We start from the raw sequence: 25,293 nt of genomic DNA, 5'->3' as shown, positions 1-25,293 counted from the left end.
GCCTCAGGAAACCTACAGGTGACATAAGACCAAGTAGAGACATTCGTAACAAAAGGGTATTGCTTTACCAGTACAGGCCCACTGACTCTGTTCTGTAAACAATCGACTAAAAATAAAAACTCTTTCTCGCAAATGGCAGGATCATAATAGTCTGCCCCTACAGTGACAGTTGAAACCCCTGACTTCATACAGAACCACATGTAAGAAAATGGTCACGAGTTGGATGAACGAGTCTCATGGGACATTTGTTCCCAAATGCAATGGATTGTCACTGAAAAAGAAAAAAACAGCCTGTCCCGTCAGTCAGTCAGACACAGAGTTCTGCACACAGCGGTCATCAGTGAACCACGAGGATCCTTCTGTCCTCACAGAGCGTGAATCCCAAGCCACAGACAAAATACAAGTTCTCCAGGTTTTGTCTTTCAGTCATGGCAGCCAAGTGCATTTCTTCTAGGATTCAGAAAGAAAGCATCAATGTGAAAGGAAGGAATGTTGTATGGCCAAAGTATAAGGTAGATGATCTTTAGGTATGTCACCTCTACGCTTGCTTACCTTTTCCTTGTGTGGCTTCAAATGGTCTTTCCAAATGTGCAAGACTGTTTCTCAGCTTGTCCTGTTCTACACCTGCATGTTAGGTGGGGGTTACCGTGCATGCTGAGATGATTTGCACCCTGCTGAGGGACTCGGCCACCATTGAATCGCATCATGGTCTCGCTGTCATCTCCTGTTCTTGTGCATGTGTCCCACCTCTCTTCTGATAAGGAACCTATCTTCCCTTGTCCCATTGCTCTCAGCACAGGCCATAAAATGTCTTCAAAGACCTTCCATTTTCTCTGTCCTTTTGTCTTTCTTTTTTACTTTTTTGGTACCCCAAAATTTTTGCAGTAATAATAAAACCCCATACTATTCCTACATTTTTTCTCTCTATTTCTGTAGAAGGCACTTGGTAGGGAACGGTTTGGCTTTTCCAACATATTTTTCCTATTGTTGTTAGTGTATGGGGCTCCAGGTGCTGACTTAAGACCATGAATATTTTTGCTGTTTCCCCACCAACAAATTTTCCATTATAGGAAGATGAGGAAACAGAACATTGAATTCACCAAGAGATGATTTCAGAAAGAACTGTCATTTATGTCTTATCCAGCAGATGTTGCTGCTGGACCAAAAAAAACGTCTCAAGGTCAGTTCAGGTGGGTTAGGGAGAACTGTATTTCAGAGGCTTCCAACAGTTCCAGGATTTTATCCAGCATCTCCAGATCTAGTCCCTTGAGACTGGGAGACCCCCTTTTACAGCCGTGGACTTGCAACACTAGGTGACTGTGCTGAGACACAGTCCTCTAGTGAATCTAACTCCAAGCAAAAAAACAACACCACCCCAACCACAATCACAGCCTCCCTCAGTCTTTTGATTAAGTGGGTTATTGCCTGTCACAGTTTTTAATACATTTTTTATAAATAGTGGAAAGCTTCACTTCATATACAGTATTTGCCTCCCTATTGATGAAGGTGGGGTTATTCATCGAGTCTTACATAAAATAGTACACTTGTTGATGTGTGTAGAAGATAAGTTATTGACATTTTAGAAAGAAAATATGAGTTCAATGCCATGCTAACTGTATTATTGGGAAACCCCTGAGGTTTTCTATCACACAGTGGTTACAGGATAGGTCAGTTTTCACTATTAAGCTTACGATGTTAAGGTCTTTACTCAGAAGTGTCTGTGTATGTGAAAGGTAGATTTCTGGGTCAAAGGGAAATTTTTGGGTTCCTTCTACTGGACCAGGTGGCTTTATGCCAGACATGTTCCTAATTCCTAGTGGGACCTGGGTGGGAAAGGACTATCTGAAGGCTCCTCCATATCACACTAGGGACTATTCTGTCTCTCATCAGCCCTGACATCTCAAATATTGAAAGGAGAGACATTGTTCTCCGCTTAACGACATTCCCAGTTGTGCAACAAACCTTTTGAGAAGGGAGTGTGCTGCATAGATCAGGGAGAGAAAGTCATGACTTCAATAGATTTACTGGAAAACAAGTGATTTGAAAGGCTGAGGAAGGGTGAGCTGGGAAGCATTAGTAACTAGTGCTTAAGGAAGTACTCAGGTATGCCTCCGGAGATGATCTCTGGGATGTTTGGCATGTGGGCCTATTATCTCCATCCCACACTCTCTCACACACGTTGAATGCAGATCGTGTTATCAAAGATTTGCATTCTGACTGTACGAAGACCGTTTTACCTACTGTTAGCGAAGCCAACGTTGCCCTATGCAAGTTATGCAAGATGACCTTCATACCATCTCCTGCTATCACAGGCTCCGTGTCAGCCACGCATTTTGGAAATGTGGTAGACTCTCAGTGTTATTATGGGGATAGTTTCTGGTTTGTCTTTTCAAGATCAGGTGAGCTGTAAAGCCTGCCAGCTTGTTCAGTGCGGTTGTGCTCAGGGGATCAGCATATCCCAAGGGCTTGTGATAGAAATGGGTCAGTGAGCAGAGCTCAAACAAAGGGGCCCAACAGGGAGTGTATGTCACGGCTTTGCACCGCTACGTGAACACTATCCCAGACAGTGTTATGTGCAGCAGCTTGACACTGTTCCCACTGAAGTTGGAAGTTTTGCCACTGATTTCAAGGAACAAATTAATATTTTTTAAACAAAATATTGATTTCTTCTCACTAACATTAAGGTGGTATGAGGTAAAAACATTTGCTTGTCTGTTTACTTTTGGATGTAGTTCTTCTGAAGATGATAATACCCTTTTTATGTGTAAAATGAGCAGGTTTTGCCCTTTGCACAATCTGACCCTTTCAAATATCTCTGCAAAATACAAGCTGTAAAATGAAAACTGTTTTTCCTTCCACATTCAGTAGGGTTTTGCAAGGTCTTTATCTTGTGTTTAAAATGACAAGTCATTTTAAAAGAGCAGAATCTGGTGCAAAGCAACTGCCAACTTAATATTTCTTTAATATTTTTGGATACAGATGATAAAATATTTTAAAAGGAAAAAATATACCAGGAATAGTTCATACATTTCTTTTACCTAAAATTGAATTTTCAGTATATGAAAAATTTCTGTAGCAGCTTCAACGACAATGTGGGAAATGGTGTATAACATTGTTATTTTTAAAAAACAGCAACTTTATTGCACTTTTTTATTGTGAAATATTGCAAGTAGAATATTGGAAGTAGAAAAAGGATCCCGTTCATTCTCATATTTGCAAGTGACCTGATGAAATTTAAAATCAAAGCACTTAGCATATATAAGTGAGGTATAAATTCATTCCTCTTCACTTTTTCCATAGCAATAGTTTGAATAAGATAAACCAATAATACTGGTTTTGTCATGCAGCCCCAGTAGGGCTTTCTTGAGTTACCAAATCAAACAACATTCCTAAGATACACACTTATCTATCTGTTCAAAGACAGCTACCTTCCTTTAATTATTTGTAGCTGTATGACTTTCCCTTTAGAGGCTGCATTCCATAGGAAATATCAGACAATTCTGATCTCTTTGGTGAAAAGCTCCAAAGCCACATTCAGGCAGGCTCTGTACTGTCCTGCCGAGGCAGCATGGGGAAAGGAACACTCTGGTTTGCGGTCACCCCCAGTTTCTCCCAGGCTCTGCATGTCAGTGCAATCTGCAGGATTCAGATTTTTTTCAGTCAGATGGTGTTTCTTTAAGTGCCCCGTCCTGTAGAATATTGAACTGGAACCTGTGTGGTATAAACTGATGATTTCAGGCTATTGGTGTGTGTTTGTAGCCCATGCTGGAGTGTTTCCATAGATCAAGCTAGACTGCAGTTTGTCTTGTAGGATCAGCCCTAAATACACCTTCAGGAGCCAAATTTAAGAATCAAAGTTTGTAAATGTTGGGTCAGTCTTGCCTCTGTTCGTCAGCTCTGCTTATGTTCCCTGATACTGTCAGAACTAAAGCTCTGAATCTAAATATTTCCAGCTTTGAAATATGTGCACATAGACTGGGATATACTTCTGTCAGTAACATGCCATCCTCTTGATGCACAGGGGAGTAGAGTAACTTCAGGCATTTGTTTCAAATATATTACCTTTGAAATAGACAGGAAGAGGTTGCACAGGGAACACATTCTCCTTATTTAACTTCAAAAATAAATATAGCTGTAACCTGAATGTGTATTTATCAGCACTGATGCCCTTTGGCCTTACTCCAGTGGACTTTTCTCACAGACATCAATGGGAAAAAGACAGGCTCTGCATAGGAAATCTGTGAATGTTTTTTTCTTCTTCATCCATCCATCTATTTTGGGATGTGCTAAATGCTTGTTCTCTGTTGTAACATTAACATCAGTATGTGGAAACTTGAGTTGCTAAAATAAATCAGTGAAATGCAATATACATGACTTCACATGGAACTGCATGTACATTGTTGAGCACAAGTGCCCCGTGTCCACCGCGCCGTGCCAGCTTTACAGCCAGGTACAACTTACTGCGTCCCGCAGATGTGGGGTGCTGCAGTGAGGCAGGCATGAACTTTGTGCTGCCAGTATGTATGGAGTGAGTGTAGTTCCTGAGCTGGCAAAATATTTCTTGGTTGCCATTTACATGACAGTAAAATTAATACTTTTACCAGCCTCAGAGTATGGGGATGGCAAGGTCTATAGTATTTCACAAAAGCATCTTTTGATCTTTTGCATTGTGGGCCTGATCGAGTGTTTGCTGGAGACAATGAAAATTTTATTGTGATGTGCGAGGCATTGATTTGTGATGTGTGGGGCTCTGTCTCTCTCTCTCTTTAGTTTTTGTAAGTTAGTGATACAGGCTTCAAACTAACCTGGGGCATTTTTCTGTCCTTAGTAGAGACCCTCCTGATTCATGCTGGTACGAATTAGCATGTTCTAAAGTTCATTTAATTTTTATTTTTAATGGAAAAATGAAAGGGGTAAGCTCAACCTTAATGGGCTGGACTGTTTTCTGCCCACAGTGAAATCAATGGGAGAGCTTTACAAAGTTGGACTTTGATGAAAGTGTTGAGGGGCCATTCCTTGGAGTCCCCTCCGATCCGTGGGAGCCTGGCCTGCTCCACAGAGTGGTCCTGTGCCTCGATGCAGATTTGTCATCCACCATGGTCACAAGTGCACAGATGAGGAAGGAATCCCCGTGGCTGCCACCTTCCCTGCACCTCTGACTTCTGATAAGACAGAAAGCTCGGAGCACATCTCTGCCCCAGGAGGAAGGAGAAGCAAGTGCGCTGCTCTGCTCGACACAAGACCGCTCACTCCTCTCCTCTCCATGGAGCATTGATCTTCAAGGCCCCCACGAGTAAAGGAGTGGGAGATATTCCCATGGCATTAGCTTCTGCCTCTTTTTCCTGCTTAAGAGGTAAGAGCTGCACAAATTCCCTCTTTAATAGTCACCTAAGAGAGAATATGACTGATCTGTCATCAAAGTATTTAGAGCTGATGACAATATCTGGGTTGGGTTTTTGGGTGGGTTTTTTCGTTTTTGTTTTTGGGGTTTTTTTTTTACTGTGATGTTTAAACAAAATCCATAAATCACAGGGACATGACAAGAAATGGGTTGTTTCACATTGGCTGTAGCTGCTGATTATTCTTGTCTGAAAGTACAGAAATACCCTGATGGTTACTTACCAATGACAACCTGCTCAGGGCTTAACGTTTTTCAGTTTCATGGCAAGCTTGCAAGGTTACACATATATACTGAATGAAACATAGCCCACTGGTTATTTTTAGAGAGGCTCTAAACAAGAAGTAAATCCCTGGAGTAGCGCTGCCAGAGATGCGTAAAGTTCAAATCCAAATTAAAACTGCCTATCTTTGGCCTAAATTCCAACCTGAACTTGAGGAAAACTGTGATCTATACCTTGAACTTTATGAAAAAAAAATCCTTTGCAATTATTTTCTAATACTTGAGAATATATGAATGTGGTACAAACACTTGAAAATTAGAACTTGAATGAAAAATCTGAACATTTGTCAAAAAATGTAGTAGCCGGTCTTGTGAGATACTGTTGTATGACTTTAAGTTTTGGTAGCTGCACTGGAATTTGGAGAGTCTGATTTATTGTGATTCCTAGTTTTAACGCATCTTTGTAAGATCAAGTCCTATAACGTAATGGTAAACTTTGGGGGCAGGAAGAGAAACATGCTTATTTACCTTACAGATCTCTTTAATGTGATGCACCTGTGATGTGCAAGACTTGGTTTAGAAATCACCAAGATACAATATGAAGGAAGTAGACCCCTTTTCAGCAGTATGTTTATGCAAAGTAGTGCAACTGAAGCATGTTCTTGATTTCTTTGCTGAATCAGAGCCTGTATCTTCTTCCTGCCAAAGCAGCAATCTTAATACCACTCCTAAATGCACTAGTAATTCTAGAAGCCCTAATGAAAGTCAAGATAACACCACAGTTTTGATAAATAAGGGTCTTTATTTAGAATACTGTTGAAAACATTCTTGGCAACCACATCGTATAAATATATAAAGTTTGACACAACAAACCAAGCAATATTAAATACTTTTAAAATTTTTTCCTCTTTTTGTTTTGAATTTTTGCTTTTGTTTCTCTTTTTTTATTTCTTTTCCTCTTTTTTCCCCTTTTTTTTTGCAAAGCAACTTTTATTTACAATTATACAAAAAGTTTTATAAAAAATGGTCCACAACCTTTTTTTTGGCCAGAACTGGAGTAATAGGAAGGATCTGTCATATGCCACTAGTGTTGCAGGTTTCTGTTCTCCTCCGCTTTCAAGAGCCAGGTTCCTATTCCCCAAAGCCCGGATTAAACATTGGCCATTGCATGGTATACAGTTTTATCTCTAGACATATTAAATAACTTTAGTTTAACAACCAATAAATAACTAGGTGTATTTTGAAGTAATACAGGTTTGAAAAGTTATATATTTGAAGGAATTTTGAGTGATATTTTAAAACTGGAACAAGTCTTAAGAAGTCTTTTCAGTCTTAGAAGGCAGGTCTCAGAGGTGGCTGAACGGAGCAGTTTGTTTTCAGTGCAGTTCTGCAGGACCTGCCTTTATAGCACTTGGTAGATAGGGTTGCTGCTGCTGCTCTCCTGGGGAAGTGGGGTGCAGTTGGTGGGGGAAGGAATTTGGGCTCTGCTATCATTCAGACTCGCTCCTTCTGGGGGGGAACAGGGACTCCCTTCAGCAACAGTTTCCACTGGAGGCAGTATAGGACATGTGGAGTTATCTGTGGAAATCCTCTCTACAATGCTTGAGAGGCAATCGAGGCTGGAAACAACAGAATTCTTCCCGTGCTTTGGATCTAAAAAACAGACAAAAAGGTGATCAGTTTATCCAATGGATACTTAGCATCAGTAGAATGTAGTTCTTTATAAAACCCCAGCGAGCGGCTGACAGTATGCATCTGTGAGCATGTTAAGATTCAGAGGAAATGAATATTGGTGAAGGATGCCAATTATCAGAAAACAGAGACTGTAATCTGCAAAACGGAAGAAAGACCCAACCAAAATACTCTACTTTTGGGGCAAGGTGGATCCAGGGCTTCACTTCAGTCCATAGAAAGGGAAGGGAAGATTTGAAATCAACTGGCAATTTCTCCAGTTTGGATCAATGATAGATAGAGCTGAGTTTTCATGCAAAACATTGTTAAACACTGAAAATTAGTTGCAGATAGGAATATATTTTTATTCAGATGTTATATTTGCAAAATAGGAAATGCAGCTATAACATATCCCCATATTTGCAAATACATCTAGAGGAAATCCAGTGCTTCTGTTAGCATCAACAGCTCGCTGGCTGAAAAGGCAGGTTCCTCTTTCAGCCCAGCCAGGGTCAGCTAAACAACTGGGAACAGCGAAAGGCACGGGGCAGCCTGCTGCATTGACTGCCTCTGCCTCCATGTTTCACACGGCTGTTAGGGCACATACTCACCATTCGGTGACTCTGTGTAGTAGCTGCTGTCATAGCTGTTTCTTCTGCGAGAGCTGCAAGGAGGCCCACTGTACTCCATCTGGAAAGGAGAGCAATCTGAGTGAGGTCACTGCTTGGGGACAGCATTTACTGAAATCCCAGTAACCCTCCAATTTTATATTTCAGTCCCCAGTCTCTGCCATCGTCCCAATCCTAGCTGAAATGCCATCAAGTTGGAATTTCTTTGAATGAGGCAGAACCTAACTTGGCTAGAAGGGGATTCACCCCAGAATATTTTATGTGGCACAGCTGTTCCAAAGGAAAATTACCATTGTTGTTCTATCAAATGCTGTAGCTTTACAAATGAGAGGAGGTGTTCCAGCATTCTGATCAGATACTGCCCTACTCGTATCTTCAATTTACAACAGGGAGACCAAGATGATAACAAGTCTTTTTTTTTGATTTAATTTTTGAAGGTTTTTCCAAACATAAGTTTCTCTTCAAAAGTCTCTAGTCTACCTTTGTCTCTTTTTATTTCCTTTGCTTTCTTTTCCCATTGTCATTTTGTACAGAAAAAGCCCCAAAACATTGACCAATATATTTGTTTCCAATACTTTAATCCACAACAAAATTAACTCTGACAAAAGGAAAAAGACTGTATTTTGAGGAGGGATCATTTGTGCCAATCTGCCAACTATCTCATAATCACAGATATGCAACTCAGTAATGATTATCCCTATCAGAGCACAGAAAAAAAATCTGAAGTCTGGAAGTGCTCTCGAGATCCTGCCCCAGACAGCTGTCCTGCACTCCAGTCACCACGTCCCACCACCCCAGAGTCCAAGCCTATAGTCCCAGTGAAAAGATGCGGCAATGAGACACCGTCTCTGGCACGCACCCTTCTTCTCCCTTCCCCATAACGTACAAGCAGGACTGAAAGCCTGGGGTCTCCTTCCTATTGCTGGTAAATGTCTACAGAGGGATGAAGTGAGAGGAGAAATGGAGAACCTTTTTCTTAAGGGTCAAGAAAAACAACTCCTGTTACTTAGACCCTCCTCCTGTTATCATGACAAATGGCAGAAAACAAACCCCTGACTCTCATCAGTTGCCTTGTAACTACCATGACCAAGGGGGACTTTCCTCTCCGCTGTCCTTAAGAGGATCCAAAGGTAATGATAGAGCAGAAGATGAAAACAGAGATGCCCCAGGAGCTACAGGAGCACAGGCAGGGCTCAGATCTCACCGTGCCCCCACGGTACCCATCCCAGGCAGCTTCCCAAAGTGCTCTCCCAGCAGCTCTCATCCCAGGGGGAAAAGTGCCTCACTTCTCATCCCAGGGGGAAAAGTGTGTAAGAGATTTTTCTTCTTTCCCAGAGTTCCTGGCATGCAGGGACCCCACCTCCCTTTGCTGTTGGAGCTCAAGGCATGAGAAAGGACTGTCTTCTGCCTGGGGAGGTAAAGAAGGCAGCTGCTATGGGAAAGGCAGGAGGAGATGACTCGCCCTGCGCAGGTGTGGACTGACAGCATCCAGGGCACCTCGGTGACAGGGTGTCCTCCCTGGGCCACTCACCATGCCGTCGGAGCAGTTGGAGCGTGGGCTGGAGGCATCCGATTCCCCACTGTAGTGCTCCAGCACCGGGTAGTAAGCATCCTCCTGCTCCCGCAGCAGCGCCTGCAGGCTCTCGATGTAGCGGATGGCGTTGCGCAGGATCTCCACCTTGGGCAGGCGCTGGTTGGGGTTGGTGGAGGTGCAGCGCTTGAGGGTCTCAAAGGCCTCATTGACCTTGCTGAGTCGCCGCCGTTCCCTCATGGTGGCAGCCTTACGGCGGTCAGCGTTGGTGGTCTTCCTCTTGCAAGCCTTGCAGGCCCACAGCAGGCAGCGGCCAGCCTGGTGGTGCCCGCTGGGCGCCCGGACGTGCTCCTCCTCATGCTGGTGCCCGTGGTGGTGCCCGTGGTGGTGTGGGTGCTCCTCAGGCTTCAGCAGGCCCCCCACATGCACCAGCCGGGGATCCAGGTCCTCGAAGAAGTGCATGTCTGACGTGTTGAAGCATGGGTCATCGTAGAAGTCATCAGCGGCCGTGAAGGAGCAGAGGGAGCCCTCTGTCATCTCCATGGGGCCCAGTAAGTCCATGGGGGCGGCGGAGGAGACGGCAGTGGGACCAGAGGGGGTCAAGTGAGGGGCTCAGAACAGAGTGGGCTTCGATCGGGCAGTTCAGCAGCAGCCACCGGCCAGGCGGGTGCGTGGAGCGGAGGCCCTTTCACCCTCTGCCAGGCGAGGCCACCAGCGCTGGCTCCTACCGCCGCTGACCCCCTACCCAGCCGCGCCGCTCCGGGAGCGCCGCTCGAGGCCGTATTTATGCCGGAGCCCCCCCAGCGCGGCGGGTCGGGACGGGACGGGACGGGGCGGGGCGGGGCGCGGCCGGGCGGGGAGGGGGCCGCGGCCGCCGGAGCTCCCGGAGCGGCGGCGCGCGGTGTCCCGCAGGCGGGGGCGCCGTCGGGGCGCGGTTGCGGGCGCTGGGGCTGTTGCCGAGCTAACGCAGCCGGGGCCGGCGCGCCGCTGCACTGGACACTTATCTTCCCTCCCCCCCCCCCCCTTTTTTTTCGCTTTGAGCAGCCCGCCCTGCCCAGTCAGTGAGGGGAAACAAGGCTCCCCGCTGCCCGAAGGTGCCGGCAACCGCCGGCCGCTTGCCCCGGGAGGCAGCGGCGCTCCCCGCCCGCTTCTCCCGCACGCCCGCCGGGTCCGCGCTCTCTCGCCCGGCGGGGCGAGGTGTTTCGCAGCGCGTTTCCCTGCGCGTCCCGGCCGGTGGTCGAGCGGCGGTGCACGCTTCGACCGCGGTGCAGGGCAGGGCAGGGCAGCGGCGCCGCTGGTTTCTCCCGGGATAGAAACGCTTTTCTCCGCGCCAGCCGCGGCTGTGCGGCTCTGCGGCCACAGGGTAACTACTGCGGGGGCGGACGGTGCGGGCGGCACCTCAGGGCGACGCTGCGGCGCCGGGGCCGGGGCCTGGCCGCGCAGGGCCCGAGGACACCGCGGGGAGCCGGGGCCGTGCCCGCCCCGCTGGGGCAGCGGGTGCGAGGGGAGAGGCAGGACGGAAAGCTCGTGGCCGGGGGCAGCCGGCGGGGCGGCCGCGCTCAACCTGGCGGCCGCGCGGTGGCGCTGCGCTCGGCGGGAGGCGGCGGCGTGGCATGGCCGCCGCTAGGCGGGGGTAGCGGCCCGCTGCCGGGGCCGCCCCGGGCCGCGGGTTCGGTTCCGTCCGCGCCGGGAGCGGGGGCTGCGGGCTGGGGCGGGTATTAGGGGCTTGGCGCCCGTGGGAGGGGGAGCGGCCGCCGGGTCTCCGGGGCGGGGAGGGACGGAGGGAGCGGGCCCGTCCAGGAGAGCCGTTACTGTGGAGCAAGGGCTCTCTGCTCTGACCTGGGGGAAAAAACTTACCATCAGGAAAAGTGCCCGTGTCTGGGGCCCGCTGACGTGAGTTGGCCCTTTTCTCAGGGATCAGGGTGTCCCTGCCCGCGTCTCACCCAGGTACAGTTGAGATACATACCGACGGATGGAAAATGTGCAGCAAAACTCAAGTGCACTTACTGAAACTATTTGACCTCAGAGCAAAAAGAAGTTGTGTGGGAGTGCCAGCCAGTGCCTGAGCAGGTTGCAACCGCATTTATCACAGGAAGTATTTGATTCCTCCAGTAAAGCAATGCAGTAATGGTTTAGTAATGACGTGCCAGAGGAGAGCTGAGGCCTGAGTTACGTTCAGCTATTACTTCAGCAAATGTCTCTTTTCACATGAGCTATGATGTATAAATTTGCATTTTGTGTTCTTTTTTCAACTCAAACCTCTGTATACCTTTGTTCTGAAGTCTTTGAAGAGATCGACTTCACCTTGTGAAGCAGCATTTTGCTGCACTTGTAGTTGCACTGCAAGTGGATTGCTTGTGCAATAAAAATTTGTTATTTCAGGTAACTAGCAGTGGCAGAGTTTGGACCTTAGAGAAGCGGGATGGTTTTTGGTAACGTCTGTCAAGGGTGCTAGAGTTTTTACTCTGTTTTTGGAATATCATTTGGGATGAGAAATTCGGTTCTTTTTCCGATACAGAAGCACTTCAGCAGTTCAACTGTGTAATTTCATTGACTTCATGATTAAAATAGTTCTGGGTATTTTTAATGTACCATGAGCGAAAATTAATCTTCATTCTGCAGTTATAAACGTTGGTGAAATTTCAATTCATTCAGAATCAAAAGCAAAGCTCTGTCTTCAGTGGGGCAAAGGGCTGACTGGGAGAATCTGAAAAGGTAAAAAAATATCAATCAATGATCTAGTCCCCAGTCCCTGTGCCTATGACTTCTCAGAGAAGCTATCATGCAGATGGCTTCTTTTGTTGTTATATGATTTGGTTTTTGCAAAAATTCCTAATGTGCAGTCCCCGTTTTCTACTTACTTAAATGTCTTCAAGTACAGACAAAGATAAGAACTGATAGTCACATTCTGTCATTATCCCCAAAAGATAAAACTTTTATTTAAAAAAAAAAGTATATGTTTTGCACTCGGTACAAGTTTGTTCTTTCACTGTATCCAATGCTGAAAAGCGATATGTGTCAAGGAGATCAGCTATTGACCACCCTTACACATTTAGAAGTGTATCTCCCAGCTGTTTCTGAGAGGCAGAGTAGCAAACTTGTGGAAACACTTCAACTGTTATCACAGAGGTTCTTTGATCCAGAAGGAATGAACAGCTTTTTTTAAAAAAAAAAAATTTATTGAACAGTTTAGAAAGTAAAAATAATTTGTAGTCAAAATAGTGCTAGGTATACAATAATGCATAGTAAGTGAGAAAGAGTTGTATGCTGTAAAAACTGAACATATAAATTGGGATATCAAGGCTTGATGCTGGCTGTGTGACCCACTCAAGGCACTTAAACTCCCTCCTTATCATAGGTTTCATTTGTGGAAAAGGTGATTTTACCTAATATTTAGCCAGTGTTGTAATGTGTTCTGCCACTGTGTGTTTCTAGGTTATATTTGACCCCAGGAAAAGGCACTCTGGGACTGGAGTGCATAGTGGTTACCTTGGGCGAAGTGGTAACAAATGGTGGGACATGGACAACCAATACAAGGAGACTGGCAGTAGTTGCCCATGAATGCGCTTAAATGCATGACTTCACCTTAGTGAAAAAGTCAGGAAAAGGCTGTGACCAGATGGTGAATTCTGCTTGGAGTGATCTTGCAGTGAAGGTGCCCTTGAGGACTCCTCTCTTGCAGCTGCCACCAGAACTAACACTCACTTTCCAGTATTATTCTCAAAGATGGGCTTGTCCAGAAAGATGTTGCCTTGTATGATGGGGCCTGAAAGAAAGTCCTTGTAAAGAACAAATCCTGAGGTGCTTTTCTCAATTTTGTGTGGCCACAGTGGAGAGGATAAAGGACAGCATGATCTCCACCTAGGGACTTTAAGTGAATTCCTCACTGAGAGTAGGCAGCAGCAAGCGTCCTTTCCATGCAACCATAGGCAGTGCTTATGGCAAGCATTTAGAATGCCGATGTTGATACCTGTTTGGAAGCCTCTGTGGCTGTAACTCATAATTTCAGTAAAGATTAGGTGCTGTATTTAGGGTACTGGTGCTGCTGTAGCTATTCTGAGCTGCCACAGATGGTGTGTTTGGATGGTTTAGGCATTGCTTTGGAAGTACAGATACAGAGCATGCGTATGAACAAGCATTCAGCAGAGAAAGAGAATTTGTTAAGTTTCTCTACGTGTTGTTGCCCTTATACCTGTTCCACATTCATCCTTCGTCTCCTTTTTTTTTCAGGGTGTGATTGAAGACGAAGCTGGGAAGACAGAGGCAGATTGTACTTCCTGTGCTGAGCAGCATGGACAGACTCATCCTATACACAGTAGACAGGTATTGTTAACGAAGTTTGAGATCATATTCACAAGCATATGTGCCCTTTCAGCAGAAGCAGAATGTGGACAAGAGCTTGTTATGTACAGTAACTGATTGATTTCTCTTTTCTTTTTCAGAGGACAGAGACTGGGAAAACAGCTGATTGTGAGTGTATCTAAAATTAACAGAATTGTCTCTTCAGACAGGGGGCCCAGAATGTGTTTTGGAAAAGGGAGAAAGACCTAAAATCTGAGAATGTGCGGATGTGTTTGGCTACAAAGATGAATACGAGAAGAGTTTCTGAGAAACAGACATGGCAGTGTTTCAGGGAAAAAGAAGAGGCAAGTAAGTCTTGCTTTGAAAAAATTTAAATGTTGAGCTCTTTGTTATGTTGGAATTCATTTAAGGTAAAAAAGAGAGTCTTAAGTGCTGGAAACCATGGAGGAGGCTGTACCTACGTTTCAGAAGGTCACCAACTCTTAAAGGATAAGACTGTTGTAGAAGTGTTCATCACAGTACATTATCAGTAGTATTTGAAGTGGTTTTATATGGTACTAGTTTAGAATTCAGTTAGTAGCTTTGCTCTGTTCATATTTAGCTTTATTTTAATACTGAGAGGGATGGATTCCATTGCTCTTACTCCCGTTGAGTTGCAGTCAGTGGAACTAATTGTTGACTAAGGTACGCTCAGCATGAGGATGGGTGATGAAATCTAGCCCAGATGGAAATATATTTTTAAACTACTGCTGTATTAGAGAGCAGCCATCTCAACACAGGCAAATCTAGCATGTTGCTAGATGTGCTGGAAGCCATTCTTGTGGCACACTGCAGTATTTTTACAGATGAACACAGGGGTGGTTTTAAAGTGATTTCCCCCCCCGCACTGTCACATTGAATCATATTAACAGAAAGACTGGGAAAGTATCTGTGTTGTAATTGTCTGTCCTGCGTTTCAACACCAACAGGAAGTAGGTGGGCTAACGCAGTTTTGCAGAAATGGCTACTTAACTGCAGCTGTGTATAAAAGTCAGAGTTTACTGAAGATGTTGCATTGTGTAGTGTTCTTATCTTAATGCAGTTTTCTGACATTTATTTTTCATTCTGTGGTCTACTCTTCCATCTTGTGCAACTTTCTTAGCAGTACAGAAGTACTGCTGCAGTTTTGTATACATATACAAAATCTCTTGGAGAAGAATAGCAGCATGCCTATGTGGTAAATTCAGGAATACACTCTAGATGCAAAGCGCCATTTTTAACACTGAACTGAATTTATTTTCAAGCATAATGGGAGTATTGCTTACAGTATGACATAAAAAAGTGTAAGACAGTCTTTCAATGAAGCAAACCCCAATTACGTAAAAGATGTTGTATATAATGACAAAAAAAAGCCTAGCTGCAGGCAGCTGATCTAGCCAGTTGCTCTTCTTAGGTGACCGTGGTAGCCAGTGTACAGAAAGAGAGGCATTCCTGTAGGAGAGGAATGGAAGGAATTTGGACACCTCTGAACTTTAACCAAGCTGGCTAATGTAAAAGTCTTAGATGTGTTGATGCTAATAGCCCCCCTAACTGAACACTGCCCTAATTTAAATGAAAAATAATGAATGGCCACTCTTTATGATGCAATTCTAGTTAAGCGTGCTGCATTTTCACTAGGATCTTATTCCTCTACTGAGGGCCAAAATAGGGAATACAAGAAACAGCAGTAGTACAATAGTAATACCATAATTTAGCCAGCTGAAATAGGGGTCTGTCCTAGGTTAGGTCTGGACAGAGCCCTAGAGCTAGTGTCTTCAGTGACACTTGCAAAACGTGCACTAGAACCTATACAGATCACATCTAATGAGAACCCCTAATTTCTCTCTCATCTGCTTTCTGAGGATGAGGAAAGCCAACTAGGCAAAAAACTGTAGAGAAAAACAGCATATTGTCTTGTTGCCACTGTTGAGGAAATGTTTGCATCCTTCATCTTGGAGAAGTATACCACTAGAATTAGCAAGGTGGTAAGTAAATGAATTAGACCACTTATTAAAATTGCTACTATGATAGAAATAAGACAAGAAAACTTTGTTTTAAAGCAAGTCTTTTAAAAAAGTTCATTATGTTAGTATACTTGTAAGTAATGTAAAATATCTGTTAATATAAAATATCTAATAATATAAAACTAAATCTTCGGATTTTCTGCCACATAGAAGTTCCCTTGTACTAAAGTTGCATTTTGGTTTTTTTTTCAATAAAAGTTATATATACTGTTACAAATAATTTGCACTAACTAATCCTGTTAATCATTTAAGACAGGAAAGAGGCTTAAAAGCTTCTGGCTTCTAGGAAAAGTTGCATAGTTAAAAGTATGGCTAATGCCAACAACCTAGGTAACTAGCAACCTTGATTATTATTTAAACAAAAAAACGGTATGGGCTAGATGTTGAGCTGTGACTCAACAGAGGATGAGGGGACAGAGTGTAAAGCAGGAGCAGCAATACAGCAACGTCTCCTGAGTTCTGGTCTCAAGGCCACCCTCCGTACCCGTCTGCCTTAGGAGCTGCCCTGTAGCTGCAGCAGCCTTGGCATTAAAGTCCCTCCCTGCCCTGTTTCGCTTTTGCTCCTGTCCCATCATTACACTGTGGCAGCATGGTAGTGCAGTGTATGGTTGCATATATTGGCCCTATACCATTTCTGTGCTGGGAAGATTCTCTCTGGGGTCGCTTCAGACCCTCTGCAGCTCCTGTACACTGCTGGAGAGGCGGGCAGGGGCTGCAGTGCTGACTAGACTCTGGCTCTATGCCTGTTCTGAATTCTTTCTGGAACCGGTCCATAAAGTAATCCCCAAGACTATTTCTGCCATCTTGGGAACAGTCAAGCCTGCGAGCATTGGTCAGTAGATCTCCCATCAGCTTGATCTTCTGGATTTTGGGCCCAATAAATTGTTTCTTGATAGTGCTTGCGCTATGAGGGTCTGCATTTTCAATACTCAGGGCATAAAGCTCTTCAAAGTATCGTATCATAGTTTTCCACTGTACCATTGCTACTTCCAGGGCTTTCAGCAGACCGACTGCATACTCACAGTTTGGTTTCTAAAAACAAAGACAGAATTACATTTATTCACAAGAACAGCTCATCTTACTGTATTCATTGAGGGTTTCTTGCAACTTACCTGGCTCTCTAAACAAGATGTGCTAGGATTTTGCAACAACTCCTGGTTTGGAGCATCTGTTGTTTTTTTGCAGAGTTGGATTGCTACAAACATACAGAATTGGCAGAACCCAAGCACTTTTTCAAGGAACAGAGATTTAGATAGCAGCAGCTATGCCTGAGGAGTGTTCTTACACCAGGAAACACTATCACAGAATGGTTTGGGTTGGAAGGGACCTTTAAATCATCTAGTGGACACCTTCTACTAGACCAGATTGCTCAAAGCCCCACCCAACCTGGCCTTGAATGTTTCCAGGCAGGGGGCATCCATAACTTACCTGGGCAACCTGTTCCAGTGTCTCACCACCCTCACGGGAAAGAATTTCTTCCTAATATCTAATCCAAATATACCCTCTTTGAGTTTAAAACCATTATCCCTCATCGTATCACTAGACTCCCTGGCAAAGAGTCCCTCCCTGTCTTTCCTGTAGCCTCCTTTAAGTACTGGAAGGCCACTGTAAGGTCTTCCCTGATTCAAACTGAATATTTAGAAAGTTTTTCAAGATGGCCTTTTTATTTTTACTTTCTACAGCTTAACAACTGCTGTGATAGGCCAAAGAAGAGCATTCTGTATTGACTATTTACAGAATATTAATTTGGTAGAGGAGAATCAGCCCCTTGGTCTTTAACAAATGAAGTGGGTTTTTTTTTCCTGATAACTTTGAGTTATTCCTTTGTACCTGTGCAAGCCTGAGTCAGATCTCTAGTTCAAATTCTATCTTCAGCTATGCTCCAACAGATCAATTACTGCGCCAAACTGGCTGTTTCTCCTCCCTTCTTCCTTACCACCCTTCTTAGGTGCTAATGGCTTCTAGGCTTCTATTTAGTTTCAGTGTGAAAGAGACAAGTGGGCTATTTCAACACATTTAAAGAGTTGTCTCATAATCCATTACAACAGACTGGAAACAGCAGTCTCCAGCTGAGTGAAAGGGGATCATTGTTCCTATTCTTTTGGGCTAGAGAGCAACCACCTAGAGTTAGGGCTGCATGTCTGATGGTTTCTAGACATCACAATCAAGAACAAAACCATGTACACTAACATGACAGGGAAATTATATCTACAAATCTAATAGTGGATGAATGCAGAGATCTGAAGTACCAACAATATAATGCAAGAAGTTAGAGTAATTACTGCAGACTGCAACTGCTTGAAAGTCTACTTAATACCAACCTGGATGGTTTTAGAACAGTAATGCCCTCCTCTTTCTTGCTGGTACTTCATCAAAGCCTCTGCTGCTTTTCTCTCTTCCAGAGCTTGATGCAAGAAGAACTTCGAAACATTTGGTAGAGCCACATGTGACTGATCAAAATATTCACCCTAAGCACACAAAAAACAAGGATTAAGATTTGCTGCAGATGGGACTCACTTGCAGCAGACCATCGCTTTATCAGAACTCGGGAGACCCTTCCAATGGAAGCTGTTCTACCAGCACAATCACTTCGAAGACCTTAATCCAAATTTCTGCAATAAATCAAGTAAGTAGTTACGGTCTTAAATGAAAAATCTCTATACTTGTACTAGAACTCCTTCTGTCCTTTAATACTGGACAGGTAAGTATGGTACTGATGTTCTCAGTGGTAGTCAGAGATCCTCAGAATATTTACTCGTGGGTGGTTGGGGGGAGTGTTGTGTATTTTGTTGTTGTGTTTTGTGTGGGGTTTTTGTTTGAGTTTGTTTTGTTTTGTTTTTTAAACAGTCCTAGCACAGAGAGCATATGATTTATCCCTTGGGGTCAGCATTCCAGTGAAAAGTTAGCTTGCAAAGGTATGAGAAAGATGAGGCAAATACCAAAAAGAGAACAGGCACAACTTTGCATCTATTTATCAGTTTCAATATGGATAATGTTATTCCAAAATAAAGAATACTGCTACTGAACTATACTGTATACACCTTTAATATTGTACGTAGCTCATGCCTAGGAATACTTCAGAAGTATTACAACCCTAAACCCACTGCAGGTCTTGTTCTGTTCTATATGGGAAAGTAACAACTTTAACCACTGCAATATTTATGCTAATAGATCTATCAGCTCTTACATTAGAAGAATTTTATCCCTGGTATTGCTGTCCCATAAAGAGAATGTACTAGAGACAGATAGCAAAGGAGAGCCACCAGGTTGTACTAGTTTCAGCATTGGCTCTGCACAGCTCTGATGCTGAGGAGAATGAGAGGCAGCAGCTGGGAATATGCAAAGAACCAAATTGAGAGAGCTACAGTGTCTTGTTCTGCTGGTTCCCTAAACATGCATATGCAATACAGCACAGCTTTTGTCTCTTGGACATACTCTGGACTGGAATACAGCATATCAAGCTGTTGGCTTGTAGCCTGCTTAGGAGGGGTAAGGAACAAGTATGTGCATTTCATAAGTTTTTCTGCTTCCTATTGTCTTCCCTGCTTTCATGTTACCCTGCTTAATATGAAATACTTGTGATTTATCTATGTTGCTCTATTTAGAAAAAATGCAGAAAAGTTATATACAAGTTTATGTTTTTCTCTTATATTTTTATGGCCATCTGGGTGGGATACCCCAAACCTGTCACAAACACACACATATGAGACCATAAACCATTCAAGAGAAAGTACATACTGGAATGTTTTATTGAAAACATTCATTGCAATATTTGCGTAATCCTTTTCCTGAAGTCATTCATTCATGGTTCTGTTGACAGAAGAGTCCAGATTCAGTGTTTTATAACCAGTTCCTCCGTGCAAGTGTGCTGGATGACTTCAAGTAGAGCAGAAGTTACCACACCTGTTTAACTGTTAAGGTGAATCTTTTATATCAGTCATTAACTATTTGAGATGTTCACATTTCTACATTTGATTTATCCACAGTCAATTTCTAATTGAGCTTTCTCCATCCCACCCAGCTACCAATCACTAGTATTATTTTAATCCACATGCTTAACAAGTAGATGTTTTACTGCATGCTTAAATTTTTATTGGACTGATACTTGACATCAAGGTTGATCGAAGGATCTTGGGGATCTATTGAATATAGTTTGTGTTGCTTCTCAGTGGAAGATTGGCACCAGAAGGGACGGCACTGATAATTTTGCTTTTTTGATTTTAATGGCTTTGTTAAAATACAGTTGCCTTAATATTTGATATGTAGCCAGACACAATTTTGGCATGTATGTTACACGATAACAGAGAACTTTTTAAATCCATGTCCACCATTCCTGCTGTGGAGCAAAAAATCCTAAGCCGACAGCGACGCTCACAAACTGTTAGTTCATCAGTTAACCACGCACAACTATTTTATGTACAAAGTTTGGGAGAAAACCACCCAAGAGTTATACTCCAAGGCTGTCAGCACGCCCTGTTCCTGTCCCTCTTTCCACAGGCGTAACTCTATGTGCGAATTACCCAAAATACACGAGTGCCTGATTCATCACCTGTTCCAGACCTTCGTCGTTGTTTTTCTGGCCGTGTCAGCAGCCACGCCGGGGTGAGTGCAGAGGTAGCGGCGCGGACCCGGAGCCGGCTGGCGGCTCTGAGAGGGGAGCTGCTCCGCTGCAGGGTGCAGATGCGAGAAGAGCCCCGCATCCCGCTGTGTCAAGTGACGCTATGCCGTCCCTGAAACCCTCCTGAACACCCGACAGCGCCGGCGGGACCTGCCCCGGCCCCGGGCACCTCCTCACCCCGCCCGCCCGGTGCCCGGCGGCTGCCCGGGCAGTGCGAGGGGGGGTCTCCCGCTGTGCCCTCGGCCACCTCCCGGGGCCTCCCCGCCCGGTCCCGGACCCGGCCCGCCGCCTTACCAGCGCCTGCAGGCAGTAGGCGAGCTCCAGGAGGGCGCCCGTGACCCCGCAGAGGCCTTCCTCCACGGCGGGCGGGAAGCTCTGCCTCACGCGGCTGCCGGGCAGCGGGCGGTGCGCCGGGCAGGCGGGCAGCGTGACGCGGGGCCGCTTAGAGCGCGGCTCAGCCATGGCCGGCGCCGCCATGGAGCCACCACGCCGCCCCGCCGCGCCGCCTGATATAGCCCGGGCACCTGGGACACACCTTGCCGCGCACGGCGGCGCCGGGCCGCCCCCTCCCCGCCTCCCTCCCGGCCCGCGCCGGGGGAGGGCGGGAGCCGGGCGGGCGCCGCCATTTCGTGCGTGCCCGTGGGCAGGCGCGGCGGGAGCGCGGGCGCTCCTTGCGTCTGGGGAGCCTCGTCCCTCCCGGCCATCCCCGCCGCAGCCCGGCCTGCGCGGCGAATGGCGGCGGAGCGGCAGGTGCGGGGCCGGCCCACGGCAGCGGTGCGGTACCTCGGCCCTCAGCACCAGCGCATGTCCCCGCTGCCAGGGCGGGAAGGGCCGGCCCGTGACCCGGCATTTCCACAGCTTGTTTGAGGGGCGGTAGCCAGGGACGGCCACGCTTAAACACCCTTTTCACAGCGAGCGATGTGCGAAAGCGCAGTGTGGCAGAGCCGAGGCCGGAGCAGCTGACGGCAGCTCGCAGTCAGGTGCAGTCGTAGGGAGGGAGCGAGCTGTGAAAAAATCCTGCAATTTAGCAGTGTATCTATAGATGTCTTGGCTACACGGTAATTCTTTGTCTGTTTTGATACAGTGCTAAAAATATTTGTGTTGCACTGGGCCTATCTGGGCAGATTAAACCACCTTCATTATTTTAGTAACTAATAATCCTAGGTTTGTACAGTAACTTCAAAATACAGGTTTCCCACTTTTTCAACTGCTTTACTGTAGGGATGGGGCTCTGCATGTTATTGCTTGAGCATTTATTTACCTTTAATAGATTCAAGCCAGTGGAGTGGAAATATGAGTAATCTCAACACCCTTCAAATTTGATAATTTTTTGTTCAGTGACTTTCTGTTTAGTAAGCTTAATGCTACATGCCATTCTGTGGAATATTTTTCTAGCAGATCACCCCACTCCCTCACAAACCCAGGATGCTAACGGCAGAATCGTTATTCCATTGCACATTTTAATTGTTATTGGATCTGACTACCTAGAGCAGAGCACACATCGTCTGAGAGTAGTCACATGAAAATGTGAGAAAATTGCTCACAAGAAACTTACGTACTTCTAGTTCGGTGCCTCCATCTCTTATGCTATTCAGTCCTCTGTTTACTGTAATCGTCCATTTTTTCATTCTTCTGATTCTTCATGCTGTAGTTAAGTTAAATTAGAAGTTTCAGCAAATAAAATGTAAAACAGTGTGCTAAGTTCCCATTTTAAAAAAAGAAGAACATTTAAGCATATGCTTATTCTAAGCATTTGAGTAAAACTACATGTGAGTAAAGTATGCCTGTAATGTTTGCAAGGCTGAAGTAAGTACCTAAATTCATAAGTTACAATATATTCACTGACAAGACAGTTCAATAATATATGACCTTGTTCTGAAGTTCTCGATAAGGGTCCTGCTTTTCACTGGGGCACTAGGGACTTTTACTGGGAAGATGTACTTCTGACAGTTACATTTTGGCTTCCGTTATTCCAAATGTCTTTGTTTTAGCAGGTAAAATAGTTGCTAGTGTTTTATTATTCCAGAATAATCCTTTGAGTGCATTGGAAGAGTAAGTGCAAGAGTGGTGTCTGTGTGTGTGTGTGTGCATTGACATCCTAATCTAAATAAAATGCTTGATGACCTCCTTTCTGTGGACAGTCCAAATAATTTGAAGTGTGAAGTCGCAATAGAAAGCAAGTTAGCTAGTGTTTCTGTGGAAGTTTGTAGTTGTATTTTGTTAGGTGTGCGTCCATGACAATTTCTGAGCATATGATCTCATAGACGCTTGTATCTATCTGTATTAGTGGACTTCTGGTCCCTTGGAAGTCAGTATTAAGTTACCCCATTTCAGTGATGGAGAACTAAGACGCAAAGACATTTCTTAAGGCCACCTGTGATGTATGGGGCTGATCTGAAAACTGACTCTAAATTTCCTTAATCTCCATATGTTCTTTCACCCCTCTTTTTATGAGAACACTGTTCAATTTATTTTACTTTGTGCTTCATAGAACTAAAGGAAATACACGTCGTTTGTACCGTAATCAAACGTATTGTGGAAAAATTCCATTACAAAGTAACATAGGGATTCTTGCTACATACAATGAGGTGGTGTCACATGCTGGTCGTATCTGGACTGAGGAAAGTATCATCTGTTCCAAAAACTTGTGGTCTCAAGTCTTGGTTTTCAAGAAATACTGTATCCTGGGGAACAAGAGCTTTGTTCAGTTTGTTAGTTAGTTACAACATTTCAACATGGCATGGAGTAAGTGCAGCTGCCTGCTGTCAGGTGGAGTTGCTTTTAGATAGGTTGCTTTTTTTTCCACCTGCCCTAAGATGAAGGGAAAGTCTTACGTTTCTCTCCCAAATTGTATGCTTTAGAGAAGTTGTTACCCCCTTGGGGTAACGGTATCTGCATATGACTTTGATACAACAAGTGAATCTGGGTTAGATCCTTATTCTCACTAAATCCTGAAGTATGAAGGTACTTCACAGATTTCCTCAATGAACTGATGTTGGGGTGAAGAGGGTCTGGACACTGAGTGATCTTGACTGAGGAAAAGCAAGAGCAGATAGTTATGTGCATTGTGGAAAGGGTTGGTGACATCTGTAAATAGGGTTGGTGACAGGATTGACCCTGTTTATTCCCATAATCTAGGATTATTTAAATGTGTAATGTTAGGCACATGCCTTCATGAAAGATGTCTTTATTAGTTTTTATGATTTGGCATGATTTTGGTGCAACATGTTTTAAAGTGTTGGAAGTGGTATGGCAGAGTGGGAAGCCAAACACCCACAGCGTGGTATACAGAACGGCAATTAAAATCCCAGCAAAATAAGCTCTCTTACACCTCCCCCCCCACACCCCCCCCACACACACTCTCCCCCTTCCTTTTAATTTCTTTTTATTCTTTGGCAGAGTGCAGCAGAGAGAACTGTAACTGTCAGTGGGCTTTTGCAATCATCTGAAAATAGGTACGAGATAGGACGCGAGGAAGTGGCCTCAAGTTGCGCCAGGGGAGGTTTAGATTGGATATCAGGAAAAATTTCTGAAAGGGTTGTCAAGCATTGGAACAGGCTGCCCAGGGAAGTGGTGGAGTCACCATCCCTGGAAGTATTTAAAAGACGTGTAGATGTGGTGCTTAGGGACATGGTTTAGTGGTGGACTTGGCAGTGTTAGGTGAACGGTTGGACTCGATGATCTTAAAGGTCCTTTCCAACTAAAATGATTCTGTGATTCTATGATTCTAAATATCCTTTCTGCTGGGACTGCTTTGCAAACATTTCATTGTACCTGGCCGTTTTCTGCCTTGATTCTCTCTCATTTAAAGCTAGGCTCTTTAAGTTGCACTTTGTAATCTGGAGTTGATACTGTTTGTTCTTTAACCACAGGTAGCAAGAGTTGTGGCTGTTGCTTCTCTCCAGCCACCATCTGTTAGCTTCTTTCTAGCTGTGACAGATTTTTCATGTGCTTTGCAAATAGCATATCTAATGCTGCCAAACTTTTTTCTTACGTGATCATTCAGTGCCCATCAATAGCTATGATGAAAACGGAGGGCTATGTGAGGAACAGTAATAAATAAATAAATGCATGATATGTATGCCTGTGAATTAGCCTTCCTCATTCATGATTTCATTTTGTAATTAAGTGAAACATAAGCTCTCTGGCAGGAAATGGAGAATGATTCATACGAACACCCGTGAATTCACAATTGCTTGTATTCGACTAGAAGTCACTTAGCCCGTTTATATGAATGCTTTTCCGTTCCCCACAGGTGTTTCATTTCACTGTTTTATCTGATCCCACTCTTTTTTGTTTCCTTTTTCCATGGAGGAAAAGCAGCAAGACTTCTGAGTTGTTTTGTTGCCTTTTTGCACTGTATGACTCATAAAGTTAAAAAAACAGCACGAAATTTGGGAAGTTACTACTTAAGTAAGCATAGAAAAATAACTTTTTAAAACTGTCTTACAGTAAAAGTAGTCATCAGCAAAACATCGAGATGGCCCTGTGGTGACAATAGCACTGTGACCAGGCTGTGAGGTGGACATTCTGGAAAATGTTTTTTGTCTGTATGTCACTGAACAAATGGAAAGGTCCACTTTGTTGTAGTGCTGTGAAATCGGTGTGTTTTAGCAATACAAGAAAAAGATTTCCCAAAAGTAAAAGTTAGAGCCTAGTCTCTTGGAAATCAGATCTTGTTCATATCAAACAGAGCAGACAGGAGCCTATTTTTGAGGCTTATAGGTACTGAAAATTACCAGGCTGTATCTACATGTATTTTATATATTTTCAGTTTACTAAAATGAGGTACCACCAATTAAATCCTGCTTGCAAAATACTTGGATTAATTTTTGTTTTGGAAGTAATTTTTGAAGTGCCTTTTTTTGGCACTTGCCTCA

The 25,293-nt window shown here is 44.4% G+C and overlaps 2 protein-coding genes and 1 long non-coding RNA gene across 12 annotated transcripts in view; 1 reads left to right on the top strand and 2 right to left on the bottom strand.

Moving 5' to 3' along the window:
* The first annotated feature begins 4,959 nt into the window (after window positions 1–4,959).
* LOC137662607 (uncharacterized) overlaps window positions 4,960–25,293 on the top strand; it is a 66,388-nt gene continuing 46,054 nt past the window's right edge. For 4 of the 10 annotated variants that reach the window (XR_011048022.1, XR_011048024.1, XR_011048020.1 and 1 more), the window contains exons 1-5: window positions 10,381–10,814; window positions 13,682–13,774; window positions 13,959–14,101; window positions 18,198–18,421; window positions 20,293–20,397. This is a non-coding gene — a long non-coding RNA (uncharacterized lncRNA). Of the gene's footprint in view, window positions 5,354–10,379; window positions 10,815–13,681; window positions 13,775–13,958; window positions 14,102–18,197; window positions 18,422–19,615; window positions 19,715–20,292; window positions 20,398–25,293 lie in introns of those variants that run through there. The other 6 variants (XR_011048028.1, XR_011048027.1, XR_011048025.1 and 3 more) reach the window with 5 other exon arrangements.
* MYOD1 (myogenic differentiation 1) lies at window positions 6,403–10,227 on the bottom strand. The gene is made up of 3 exons (XM_068398632.1): window positions 9,452–10,227; window positions 7,903–7,981; window positions 6,403–7,273 (listed from the first exon to the last, which is right to left on the bottom strand). The coding sequence occupies exons 1-3, from the start codon at window positions 10,010–10,012 to the stop codon at window positions 7,023–7,025; spliced, it is 891 nt and encodes a 296-aa protein (XP_068254733.1). The 5' UTR covers window positions 10,013–10,227; the 3' UTR covers window positions 6,403–7,022.
* On the bottom strand, window positions 15,957–20,890 carry LOC137662606 (ferritin light chain-like). Its single transcript, XM_068399176.1, has 3 exons — window positions 20,708–20,890; window positions 18,117–18,263; window positions 15,957–16,827 (listed from the first exon to the last, which is right to left on the bottom strand). Exons 1-3 carry the CDS (start codon window positions 20,888–20,890, stop codon window positions 16,324–16,326), a joined length of 834 nt encoding a protein of 277 aa, XP_068255277.1. The 3' UTR covers window positions 15,957–16,323.

The sequence above is a fragment of the Nyctibius grandis genome, chromosome 4, assembly GCF_013368605.1.
Source record: "Nyctibius grandis isolate bNycGra1 chromosome 4, bNycGra1.pri, whole genome shotgun sequence".
Taxonomy (NCBI): Eukaryota; Metazoa; Chordata; class Aves; order Nyctibiiformes; family Nyctibiidae; genus Nyctibius; species Nyctibius grandis.
Note: the sequence above shows the minus strand (reverse complement) of the source record. Positions and strands in the feature narration are given on the sequence as shown.